The sequence below is a fragment of the Uloborus diversus genome, chromosome 6, assembly GCF_026930045.1.
Source record: "Uloborus diversus isolate 005 chromosome 6, Udiv.v.3.1, whole genome shotgun sequence".
Classification (NCBI taxonomy): Eukaryota; Metazoa; Arthropoda; class Arachnida; order Araneae; family Uloboridae; genus Uloborus; species Uloborus diversus.
This window is the reverse complement of record NC_072736.1, coordinates 115778047-115792341: the sequence shown is the minus strand read 5'-3', so window position 1 is coordinate 115792341 and position 14295 is coordinate 115778047. Positions and strand designations below refer to the sequence as shown.

Genomic DNA, 14295 nt, shown 5'->3' with positions numbered 1-14295 from the left:
TTTTTCTGGTTTTCATGGGGCAAAACAGTGACTGTCACTTTGAAATGCGTATAATGCTCAATGCATTTATGCATGTTTAGGTTTAGTAATGCATCTATAGTTGTTGTTATAATAATAATAATAGTTATTATTATTTGTTTATTAAATAGAAAATCGCCCTGCTAGTTATGACGGATGAAAATTGCTTCTACATTTTTACAAAGCAATTGCCTGTTTAGTGATAGATATTTTTATAGTTGAAATCTTAACTCTAACTCCATTGGACCCTAACCCTCAACCCCAGTAAATAGCGTTAATGGTTGACCACTTTTTCGTTTCTACATTCCCCCGAACTGTCATTCTTACCAGTAAAACAGTTAATTGACCGGATCCAGTTCAGCTTTGTCGCAATAATGCCTTTCCCTGCATTTTAAACATTACCAAACCATATTATCAAGGTATCATGTCATGGCACGAGTTTCATTGTTGATCAGGTCAAGAGCGTTACTCGATCATTGGCTATTATATATATATACGAGCATTTTTGATTGAAAAAATAGTAGCCCTAACGTATAAAGGTTACTTAATCGTTAAGTACATTTTTAATAGATATAATTTATTCAAAAGTGTAAAATTTTTTGATAAACCAAACGTGTGTTGTATTTTTCAGAAACAATCAAAAATAGTGCATTTAACGACAGCGTTTTAAGACACATGAAGGTATTTTTTGAATGGCTAAGAGGAAAATCCGAAAAATAAAGACAAACATATTTTTTACTGTAGGAGCCTAGTAAACTAGTTCATTTCTAGTGATGAATGAAAAATTCTAAAAATTAAAAGAGAGAGAGAGAGAGAGAGAGGTGAAAGCACATTTTATATAAAAAAAATATATTCGATGGTTGAAGAAAAATAATAACAGAATAGAAAAGGCAAATGACACAACAACTATTATTACTTACTTTTGTGTGGACTAATGAAATTTAAAAATAAAAGGACCTATGAAAAATTAACTATTACAGTCAAAGTGATTAAATTTTCAAATGGGTAAAAATAATAGTAATGGTTAAGATAAAATTTCAACTGTGTTAGCGGAAAAAAAATATTTCAAGGTAAAATATTCAATCAACAAAGAAAAGAATTTGAGGGCTTAAACTGAAAATCAAGAGAAAAATTAGAAAGTATTTAAATGAATAATGATTAAGCGAAAAAATTGACTGCATTAACAGACAAAAATGTAAGACTTATTAGAATTTTTAAATATTCAAGTCAAAAATTAAAGAGTAAGATAAAATATTCTTTCTGTTGAGAGAATGTTTTGGATGAGCAAGAGAAAAATCCCAGACAAACTCTTTAGTTTTAATTCTCAGACAAATATTGAAAGATCAAGATAAAATTGTTGATGGTACGCAAAGAAAAAAAATCAACTTACATAAGTAAGAGATACACAATGACTGAGAAAAGTTGAAAGCAAGCAGTAGAACGACCAAAAATATTCTTTTTTTTCCTCCAAATTAATATTTCGAAAAGGAAAAATACTTGCAAAATCATTTTCGATGAATAAGAGCATTTCGAACGAATAGGTTCGTTCGTTATAAACGTTCTAATCATAACAAAATATTTATAATTAAATGACAAAAAGTAATATGTATCATACTCTATTATTTCAATACAAGGAGACTCCGTTTCCTGCTCGCTTCTCTCGTCAATCCCCATTCTTTTGCCGGTGACTATTATGCCGCCAAATGTGGCGACAAAAGTGGTAATTTTTAGCCGTTTGGTGGTCGAATTGGCTATATCTAGTCAAATTTGGTGCCAACCCGTTTGACAACTGATGATTTTAATGGTATATTTATCAATTATATTTCTAGCAAATTAAGGGTAAGATAAAGGAAACAGCGTAATGGACTTTTTCTGGATACCCTCTTTCAAACGGTATCCGAATCGGCGAATGCTCAAAATTTCACTACACACACACTAACAGAGAGAGAGAGAGAGAGAGAGAGAGAGACGTGCGCAGGTTTTAATAGTATAGAAATCAACGGTAACCACAAATGGTATGAAATTTTCAGTCTTCTGTACGTTTCTCAGGCATTTCATTGCTTAAAAAAACACAAACCACCATCTACGAAAAGTAATTAGTCTAAAATGTATGGGATGTCTTTGAGAAATTTTATTGTTACAAGACCACTTTGCCGTTAGACAAAAATATTAACCGACTGCTATAGCAAAAATGAAAGTATTTCTGTATATAAAGTTAATCTTTTTTAAACACCAGATTGACTATCAAAGGAATAAAATGACTAAAAAATTAGCGTAATAGTTTATTCTTGATACAAAGAAAAGATTTTGCTCACAATTAATTTAAAAGGACGGTGAAGAAGTTTTGAAATTCAAATTTATTTTTCTGTACCAACTCTCCAACTGCTTTTTCTGCACAAGTGTTCGAAACTTTTTTTTTTTTTTTTGCTTGCAAACAGGAAAATCAAATGAAAAATCCTCACGTAAAAGCCAATTCAATCAATAGTACTAAACAAAAAGGAAAAAAAATGAAAAGAAAAACCACAGGCATAACGTCTTGAGCACAGGTGCATACTGAAACTACATTTTCCCTTTTAAATAGGATAAAGGAAAAGTACAACAAAGAAAGATAGAAGAAAGTTTTTTTTTCTTGACATCAGGTGTAAGTGCATCCACTGACTAAACAACCATTGGCGATCTGAAAGCCGTTACTTAATTCTTCCAGGTTGCTAAGGACAAACCCTCCATTATCAAAGAACTCTGTAGAATAAATCAAGAGCAACGAGAAAATAAAAAACTTTGAGCAGTACTTCTTTTCTATTAAAGAGGTAAGGAATTTAGATTCAGTCATGTTTACTTCCCTTATAAAAAAGAATGCATTTTCTCAGAATCTCAGTAGAGAAAAAATAAAAATATTTATAATTGATGTTTTTGAGCCTTCACTTAAATTCTGAAGCACAAAAAATATTTTTGTAAGCATCTCCAATTAATAGTTATAGAGATTTAAAAGTGCAGCTTGTTGCTTCAACAAAAATATTGTATGTTGATGATGAAAATACGAAGTATATGTTAAACGACGCATGCGCAATAAATTTTTGAACCGTGGCTTTCTTTGCGCTTTATATAATACTAGATGGCGCTGACGTTTTACGGGCGTTAACCTTTTTTGACTTTTCTGTGTAAACCGATGCAATTAGGACCTGCTCTTGAAATTCTCAAAAAATGCGAAACTTCATATGTCGCTCATTTTGACAGCAAGAGGCGCTTTACCCAATCCTGTGTACCCACCAATCAATGGCAACGTAAATGGAAAAAAGCGATTGCTTCTACCACCCTCTTTGTTGTCATGAGTTTCAGCGATTGTCACAACCTATAAGAATTAAGCAAGGCCATGATCGAATGTACGAACAAAAAAATTTCAAATTATCATGCTGTCGCGCAAGTTTTACTGTTGATGAAGTCAGGAGCGTTACTCGATCATTTGCTATTATATGTATATTCTTGCTATTATGTTATGTAGGATTATGTTAATAATTTATAAGAATTGCGAATTAGAAATGATTTCCTTAATGCTAAACACCTAGAAATAATTAAAATGGTAATAAAAATTCAGAAAAATATTAATAAAAATAACTATTAGAAAAAATTAAAGGAATAAAATTTATTCAAGCCAAACTAATCTGCTTACATTAAAAAGAAAAGGGAATACGCAAAAGACAAAATATTTCAATTAATAATAGTAAATAATAGTAAAAATATCAATTCAAAGAAATATTTAAAACAAATAAATAAAAGTAACAAATAAATAAATAAATTATTTTAATAACAATATTAACAATAAAATATCAAAAAAAAAAAGTATTAAATAGTTTTAGAAAGAAAAGAAATCATAATAATAAGTAAAATGAAATAATAATAATAATAAAGAAAAATAAAAAGTGTTACTCTCATTGCAATACCAAAATGTATTTAAAATACAGAATAATTCTAATAGTGAAAAAATAAAATGTAAATTACTTAAAATATTACAAAGCTGTAATAATAATAATTATACTTGACTAACTGGAATTAATAATTACTCCCTTAAAAAATCCCAAGTGTATCGGTTATGAGTAACTCACTTATGTTTGTGGACTTTACCTTAAATTCCAGTAAATAGTGCATTTATTAGTTAGCAAAAATAATTACTATGATTATTTTTGTCAAGTTAAATTAATAATTTTTTTTTTGTAATAAAACTATTTAAAAGTTTATCAAAACATAATGTACTTACCGTATTAACCCACATTATCTGGCATGCCGCAAAATTCGGGGGTCACCAGATTTTCAATAACACTTGCCTGGTCATTTACGGCATGCCGGAAAAATTGCGGTTAGGAAAAAAAAAATAATACTCTGAAAAATAATGTTGAGCTTAAAAATGAATATCAGTTTTATTCATATCTTATTAATATTAATAAACAGTTTAATTTTGTAAAAATAATTACTAACAATGTCATTTGTTATTTTAAAAAGAAAAATATTGTTTAACAACGAATAGTTTTATAAAAAATAAATTAAAACTAAGTAAGCAAACATTTAAGCAGAAAGTTACCACCCCAAGACAGTGCTAAAGAATTTGCCATATCTATTCAATAAATAAATATTAAACTTACCTCTTTAAAAAGAACCTAAAATAATTTATTTAAAACAATTATGAACAAATCCCAGTAACGATGATTGCTTCTGAATTGATTACTTTACTATTATTGGTATATAATTTAATTTATTACTAATGACCTACCATAAGTAACAAGTACATATTATACGCAATACACATTCTTTTCAAAAAAGATTACTTTCGGAATTTATTTATTTTTTCCTTACAGTAGTTTGCTTTCTGATTGGTACTGAATGGGGAACTTTACTTTTGTTTTGTTGCAAAATAAACCTGAAATTATCCTAAAATTTGAATTTTCCGGCAAGCTGGTCAACCTCGCTTTTTTCCGGATAGCGCAGGGTAATACGGCATATGCATTGATATAACCCATCGGGGAATTTAACGCAGTGCAATCGAATCAGGTGAACATGCCGTGATAGTGAGTATACAATAGGAGTTTCCCTCTACTGTAAGGGTATCCTTCTACTGTAAGGATATCCCCCTACTGTGAAGATGTCCCCTTACTGTGAGGATACACTAGTAGGATTTAAAAATATTGTTTTTTTCTTTGTTTGCAGGAAATTAGACACCAAAAGTAATTTCAGAGTTAAATATTGACCGGAAAAAAAGCAGTTTTGTTCGAGTTAAATCAAATGTCAATTGTAATTCCACAATGAATTGCTATTCATCTAATTTTACTAATATGACTTACTTAGATACAACATTTTACCAAAAGGTTAGGAAAGAAATAGTAGAGGATTTTTTTTCCTACTTCAAGAGTATTTTTCAATCAGTGATACTAAATTAAAAGAAGTGATTTTTCGGTTCACCAATAAGCTTATAAAGACCAATGAATGGCTTTGTTTTCTCGAGTTTAGAAATTTTAAACCATCATAAAGCTGAGGATGCTGAAATTAGCGCAAGACTTGTTATAAAAATATGAAACGATAAAGCGTCACATTAGTTTAAAAATAGTTTAAAAATGCCTATACATTCATAAAATAAGTCAATGTTTCGTAATTTTCTTTCATAAAGTGGAGCTCATTATTCTGTTTAATGCTTAAACCTTTTCTCATTTTGTGCCATATGCATTTTAAGTGTAGGGTATTACTCTATTTTATGAAAATTCAAATTACAGGCAAATAAACGTGCTTAGATTTTATTTGAACTTTTCAGGGTTTATTTATTTATGGAAATTTAACTTTATGGAATCTTAACACTATGTAATTACTACCGTTTGACCTTTTTAATAAATTCTAAACTAAGAGATAGGTTTTTGTAAGCATCTCCACACAATAAAATGAAAGATTTCATACTGTAGACTCTTTCTTTACCCAATATTAAGTTTTTTTTTTTTAATTACAAAACATAAATTCATCACAATATTATTATAAAACCTGTTTTTATTAATGTGAAAGATTAATTTTAACAATATTTTTTTATATATCCACAGCCATGTGGTCGATTAGTTGGCCATTTACTATGCTGTTTCCCCTATAAAGTATTTTAAGTATAAAGTATATCATAAATTAAGTATACAAAAATGAAGGGAAAAAAAATTCGATTAACATTTAAAATGGTTATCACAAGATCTTTATTGTTCAAAATTACTAAAAAAATTGCTTACAACAAAATATTGCAAAATGAGTATCACATTTTGAATAGCCTGCCCAAGAATAGCCAACATCTGTTACTACATGGATAAAATATTTCCAAAAAGCAAGCGTAATTTTTTTAAATTCCCCCATTTCCCTTTACCCCTGTATTTCACACATACACACGCACACACACAAAAGAAAAATTAGTTTGAATTTTCAGATCTTGAATTCAAATTATGTTTCTCGTAATTGCGATTGGACCCTACTCGATGGATATCTAGTTTCTAAAAAGGCTTTTATCGCAACCTATACTTGAACTCAAGACGTCAAAATTCAAATGAACGGCAAAGGCTGGATGCTGGATGATGTGTGCAAGATACTGTTTTCGCGTAAAAAAAAGATTGTGTAAAGTCAAGAAGAAGCTTTAAAAATAATTTCATTCCGAGGCACATGAAAGCCTGCATTATAAGCATTAAAAAAAAAAATTGGTTAAAAATAATTTGATTCCAAGGCAAATGGGCACCCGCATTATAAGCAGGGAAAATTAAAATCAAGGGAAGCGGACGGCATTCAACGGTTAAGTAAAAACAAAATGCAATCCGTAATTTCTCAAAAAAAAAAAAAACTGTATGTGGCCTTTTTTTTATTGATAAACATAAAACAGGAACCAAAATGCGTTTATCAGTTTTTTTTTTTTTTTTTTTTTTTTTTTTAAATCTTGAACAACGGAACAAATGTGAAAACTTTTTACTCCCAGAAACAATGATATAAGGAACTCATTTCACCTGTTTCTCGATTCATTCAGCGCAATGAACCGACGTTCAACGCATGCCATTGATTATTCTCCCCGATCCCAGGTGCGATCCAACTCCCAGACCGAAACAAGAACTTAAGATCATTATTCAATGACTTGAAAAGGAGGGGAAAACTTTCCATTATTAACATTCCCCACGGAAAAGCCTCTAGTGGTAAATGATATCTCGGTACACGGCGCTGCTTCCGAGTTTACTCCAGAGAATGAGGAGCTAAATAATGAATGTGGCCCTTTAATTATGCTTCTAAGTGTTGCCATTTAAGGCTACCTAATTAGTTATATAATTTTTTTAAAATATTGTTGAAGAATGTTCTTTTTCGGATGCTATTGGAAAGTGTATGTTCGGTTTATGAAAATTTTTCATTGCAATAAATATTAAACATGATGTATGTGGATAAATATCAGCAAAAGTGGTCTGAATCCACTTCCAAGAATTGCGTGCGGTTTTCATGGCATGTGCTCTTTTTTTCTTCTTATCTTCAGCACCGTGTTTGTAAATAATATTGTGAATCTTAAACAACAAAGAAGAGTATTTAACTTTGTGAAACAAATCAGGTAAATTTAAAGTTAAATGCTTTTTCATAAAGTTAGATGTTTTAATGAATGCCGCAAGAGGGACAGGTCTTTAATTTGCTACTTCTTTAGATATTTAAAATTGATTTTGTTTGATTTCTACTGCATCTATGTTGATATTTATTTTTGACATCTATTCTAAAGTCTTCAATCATGGATTCATCTGCAGTTAATTTCTATGAAAAACAGTCAAAATTTTACGAAAAATGTTAACGCTGTTGAAAGGAATATGCCAAAGCACATTGTGTCCACATTAATATTTATTTTTGACATCCAGGCTAATGTTTTAGTCTTCAACCATGGATTAATCTGCAGTTAAAATGTCTCTGAAAAATAGTCAAGCGTTTTACGAAAAATGATATCGCTGTTGAAGGAATATGGCTCATCACACTCTATGGCCCTCTAGACCTACCATTATTTGTCGATTAAACAGTTGGATGGGACCCTGAAGACTGCTTTGTTTTTCGATTCAGATCAGAAGCTAAGCAATCCTATGTTCAGCATTCCAAGAAGTTTTGATTTACTTGGAAGACATATTTAGCGTATCCTAGTCACCATTAATCTACACGGAGGACGACCGGCTGGCATCAAATCCGGAACCCTTCGGTTACGAGGCCGACGCCTCACGGATCAGACTACCGCGGACCCTGTTGAACGGAAGAGCAGAATCATACAAGAAGTTGTGCACTTCACAAACGTGTTATATCTATTAAGTTGATCTTAAATGAGTTGCAGGGAAATTGCTCTATTTAATATCTACTTAACAAATTTCATTCATGCCTGAAGGTACTTTATACAGCAAGTGAACACGGTAAAAAAAGTGTGTGTGACCTTACTCCACAAATACGATGGCACCATTCAGCACTTTGTGTAACTTTACTCTGGCGATTTGCTTCCTTCATAGCAATAGAGTAACTTAAATGATAACACTTGCGTAACGTTATGAGCGATGTTTAACATTACACCAGTTTTATCAGTTGAGTTACTCCATTACTGTAGAAGCAGCTACCTGCCACCGCTTTTATGGAGTAAGGTAGCACACATTTTTTACAGTGAGTTAAAATGTAACTTAAGGAGGCTTGTGGTGACTTAGGTAGCTGTGTGGTGTTCCTTGGACCATTTCATATAGTTTTATAAAGTTACATCTTTTGATTTCCAAATCGCTAATTTTGATTTGGAACACAATAGGATGGTCAGAAAATAGTAGTAAAGGATTACATTCATAAAATATAATATATAAGAAACAATCAGGATTGGAGTAATTAATTTTTGAAATTAGTTTCAAGGTACGCCATCTTCATCTGTATCCAATATATGGATACAAAAAGTATTTTTAAATGACCGGGAAAATATAGTTTTCCTAAAAGTTATTTTGCATCCACATTAAATTAATTTTTCAAACTTTCGTTCCGACATCAAATAATAACTAATAGAATCAACAGAAATCAATGTAGATTTTAGCCACAAAAGTAAACCTCCCAGTTCAAGTATCTTTATTAAGCCCAGAAAACAAGCCTCAGAGAATAACACAATCTTTTGGGGAACAAGAAGTTAATTTAGCTTTCCTTTACCCTGATTATTATCCACTCTTTATTATGCAAATCTTAAACTTGACGGTAATCGTGAAAATACAGAAAAAATCCCTCTTCATAATTACAATTGTTCCAAAGTTTCGCGATTCATGTTTAGGAATTGAGAAATATGTTTCATACTTGATTATGCTTTAATGAACAAGTTGTTTTACAAAAGCAGAGGAACTCCTTTGATAATAGATTTTAAATTAGCATAGTCGCTTGTTCTATAACGATTAGTTTAAGAATTTGCTCAGTAACTTATTCAAATATTAAAAGTAGATCCATCTTATTTATATATATCTAAAGAATGTATCGAAGTTACATCAGGAATTTTTAAAACTTAATACATACATTAACCGTCTATCTATCTTTTTATGCTTGTAACCATTGTTTAGTGCATATAAATACACTATAAAGTTGATATTTTTGCTGCAAAGTTCTATTCGGAAGTTTACATTTACAAACACATGAAATGATTGAACGCCAGACATTAACAAAGGTTTTTTGAAGTTATATGATTGCCTATAATCTTATTAAGGATTCTGTTTCAAATATTTTAAGCTTACAGTTTCTTTACTATACATTACTTCCGTTTAGTGTAACGAATGAAAGACTTTTTTTTTGTACATTTCTCTTACACAAGTACAGATAATCCTTTTATTTAATAACTAGAAAGTCGTCCGTCATGGAATGACGGGTGAAAATTTGCTTCTTTGTACATTTGAACGCAGCGATTACCTGATAGTTTGGTAATTTAAGTTAATTTTGGCAGTTTAACCCTAACTGCAGTGGATTAAACATTAACTCTAGTAAACAGCGGTCATTGTTGACCATTTTTACATTTCTTTATTCTCCTAAAATGAGAGACTTAACATTAAAACAGTTGTGTTACCGGATCGAGTTCAGCCTTGTCACGATAAAGCATTTCCCTGCATGTTAAACGTTAGCAAAACACATTATCAAATTATCATGCCGTGGCGCGAGTTTCATTGTTGAAACACGCGGGCTACTTTATCATCGGCTATTATTTATATGAGATGGTCGTGAATTCATTAGATTACCCCCTTAGTACTTTCTATTATTCATTTTAAGTTTTCCAAGTTCGCTAATATATCTTTATATATCAGGATATCAAATGTTTACGCATTGCAGCAAGGGGTAATGTGGTAAAAACATATAAAATGAATTAATATAATTTTAATGTACGTGCATTATATTTTCATTACATGCCTTATAGTACTTTCGTTAAATATGCACTAAAAATCGTTTAATGTGTATTTTTAACAGCTCTTTATTATGTACCTTAACTTAGACCTCCTACTGATAATTTCGCTGGGATGTTTGACCATTCTCCTTATAACCTTGCCCTCGCGCCTAGTGTTTTCCACCTCTTCTTGCACCTGAAGTCCTTAGTGGGGAACACTTCAACAACGATGATGAGCTGAAAGAATAAGTTTCCATATGGCAACCTTTTATGAAGAAAATATACAAAAACTAGTGCTACACTATGACAAATTCCGGCAAAATTTTGGGAGTTATGCAGAAAAGTAGTTCAAGAGTGGTAGATTTTTCAGGAAGAAATATTTTCCTGTATCCGTATACAATATTTCTTTATTACCAAACGGAAGTTACTTTGTGGATGTACTTCGTATATGCGTCATTCCGACGAAAATGGTACATTTCATGTCCAGCACTTTTGGATTTTTTACAGAAAATTTGATAGTCAGTATGATTAAAACATATTTTTTTCTTTATTCTTCATACAATTTTGTATCATGAGGTATTTTTTGTTTTTAATATTTTGATTTAGGAACTTTAAAAAAAAAAATTATGTTAGTCAAAAAAGCAAAATTTTGATGTCCCAGCTTCAAAACAGTGACAGTTAAAAAGTGATTTAAGTAATTGCTTAGAAGCAATAACAAAAAAAATTCAATTATATTGCAACACCTTTATTGTAACAATTTAAACAATACATTTTTTTTAGAAAAATATTTTTTTTAATGAAAATGCAGGGAATTTACAATTGTCCCGACAGTTTACAAATTTTGAAATGTCCACTCTGTTACAGTCATTAAAGATTAAAAAAACTATTTTTACGAAAAACTAGCAATATTTTTGAGATGACCAGATGGTAAAAACTAAATGTTTAGCTAACGCTAGTGGATTCAACACTCAGCAAGCAAGGTAAGATTCATTCTTTGTCTCTGATAGTAAATTTGAGTAAATGTCCACTATGTTACATTAATTTTACTAATTAAAATTTAAAAAAAAATCTAAATTACGTATAAAGCAGTAATTTTAGAGTTACTCTTTGCTTTTGTATTACTATTTTAACTGTTACTTTATGTTTAGGTTTAGAAACAAATTTTTAATTACTTATTTGTCCACTATGTTACATGTCCACTCTGTTACACTGTGTAACAGAGTGGACAATATTTATGGAAATAGTAAACAAGTTCACTTATGCTATTGATATTTTTCAAAAAGCTTAGCTTAACAAATTTATGGAAAAATTGAATGAAATACAAAATTTTATAAAATTAAACATTGTTTATATATTTTCTCTGCTTAAACATAAAGATTACTTCTATCTTCAATACTAGTGTCCACTCTGTTACAGGAATATTTTACCTGACTTGATTGTATTTTTTTTTTTAATATTTAATTTAAAGGTTAATTTGCATAGAACTACGCAATTACTAACTAGAATAATCCAACTTCAATCTTGTTTCAAGTTTGTTTCATATAATAATCTAACTTTTGCAAATGATTTATAAAAATTTTGTATTTTTGAATAAGATAATTAGCAATAAAACTTAAATGTGCTTTTTTCAATGACATTTTAAGCATTTGTATGAAAGAAATGTTCCATTTGTTCATATTAAACAAAAAAAATTCGAAACATAATTGAAAATTTTGAATTTGTTTTTAAATGTGTAACAGAGTGGACAAAATCTTTCATTTTTGATAAAAGAACTGAGAAAATTGGATATTAATACCAAGTTGAGCTAATTAATTTTTATAGTTCAGCTAAATTAAACCCTTTTGCCATTATTTGACATTAAGTTTTGTTGGATTAGATGACTTTGAAAAAAAAAGTTTTGAAAACTGAAATGTACCATGTTCACCAGAATGACCCATATATACAGGGCCGTTGAGGTAAATCCGGAAAATGGGACACAAGTATTAAAACTCTTATAACGCAAACAAAAAGGATTTATTTTGTACACAACTTTGCAATATTATAGAAAATATGTTATAAAAAGAAATTATTCTATATAGCCGCCGTTAGCTGCCACCACTCGCTCAAGACGTGACCGGAACCGACCGCATGCATGTTTCACCTCCTTCCTGTCCACGTTGGGCACCAGTTCAGTAATGGTGGCTCTCAGCGCGTCCTTGGTATTATGAAATTTTGCGTTAACATTTTCTTCAACTACGCCCCAAAAGTAGTAATCGAGAGGATTGCAGTCCGGGCTGGAGGGTGGCCACAAGTCGGGTGTCCAGTGGTAGGGCACATTACTGTGAAGCCACGCTTGGGTTTTTCTCCACTTGTGGGCTGGCGCTTCCTGCTGGAAGACATAATCTCTTCCGGCGGCCACCATGTCCATCCAGGGCTTGACTACCGTTTCCAATACGTGAATGTATCCATCGGCGTTGATTCTGAGACCTTCTTCAAAGAAATGAGGTGGCATAACATCCCCTTCGCTGCTGATAACCCCAAGGACTATGACCGCTGCTGGAAATTTGGTGTGCATGACGGTGGGCACTTCAGAAGCATCCACTCAACTGACCTGAAGATAACAACTGAAGATAACCACTCAATAATCTCCTTTGGTGATTTACCGGCACGAAGGGACTCAAGGATCGCTGCTCTTCTGTCTTGTTCCCGGCTCATGTTGTTGCTTGTTGTAACGTGTCTATATGCGCGCGCCTCGTGACGATATGAGCTACACATTAGATAACCTATTCGCAAATATGCACTCAACAACCGCTAGAGGGCAGTTCATAAACAAATTCCGGATTTACCTCAACGACCCTGTACACTGAACGGCGATTTTGTCGACTTTAAAATGATTGGTTTAGGCCACGTTTGACAAATGCAACCTTCCTGAATGTTAAATGTATTAACTTTAGTTTATAATTCTTGCCTTAATAGTTCTTCTGTAAGTCCCTTCATAACTATTTTTTTCTTAAGAAATAAGTATTCAATCTATCGCCCGTAGAAAAAAACGTCAATTTAATGAATGTTACAAATGAAACGAACAAACTTAGAAGATTCAGAGATTTAATTTTAAATTATGAATAAATAACACTCAACGTTTATTAACTCTTTTATACCCTATTTTGTTGCTTATTCAGAGAAAGAATTCATAAAAACGATATTCCACATTTACTCCTACCAAAAGTTTAATACGCTCTTAGGGATTGATACTTCTTGTTGCTGTCTTAAAGAATTAACTAATAATTCAAAGCAAAAGAGAGTTGATCTACTCCATTGGTGCAAGACTAAAACACCTGCGGCCACGAAGAGCACTCGTTTGTGGAAAGAGCTGTGATCAGCTTCTTTTAAAGAATGAAATACACTTGTTTAAGATGAGCACACATGTGGAAGAGATTTATATGTAACTTGAACATGTAACTTGACAAAAACAAAGAAGTTGTCACCCCAGAAACACAAAATTGCTCTAAATGTTTTGCTAAAAATTAGGACTGGTATCACTTGAGACTAATTAAAGATTTTACTTTAAGTGATCTCAGTAAAAAATATAATGTTCACATGTTATCCGTGTGAATATTTACCCCCTCTTCCCATCATTTATTTCTAAGTCAGACTGCTATTCCTGTCGCAGTTATTCTTCCTATTTTCCATGTAAGTAAAAAAAGAGAAAGGAAGAAAAACAATGACTTTAAACGCTCAAAATACAAAATAAAGTCGGATTATTATTTCGCATTTTGTATTAGAAGTAACTCTAATGAATATAAATTGAAAAATAAAAATTTATTTATATCACAAATTTACTTAATATATAACATAACTTACTTATATAAATGTCATTTTTTACTGTGCATTGGACCCGAATCGGTGGCTATAATATC

General features: G+C 31.2%; 1 protein-coding gene across 1 annotated transcript; it reads right to left on the bottom strand.

Moving 5' to 3' along the window:
• Positions 1-12464: 12464 nt before the first annotated feature.
• LOC129224934 (uncharacterized) lies at positions 12465-12953 on the bottom strand. The gene has a single exon (XM_054859483.1). It carries the CDS (start codon positions 12951-12953, stop codon positions 12465-12467), a length of 489 nt encoding a protein of 162 aa, XP_054715458.1.
• Between the last annotated feature and the right edge of the window lie 1342 nt (positions 12954-14295).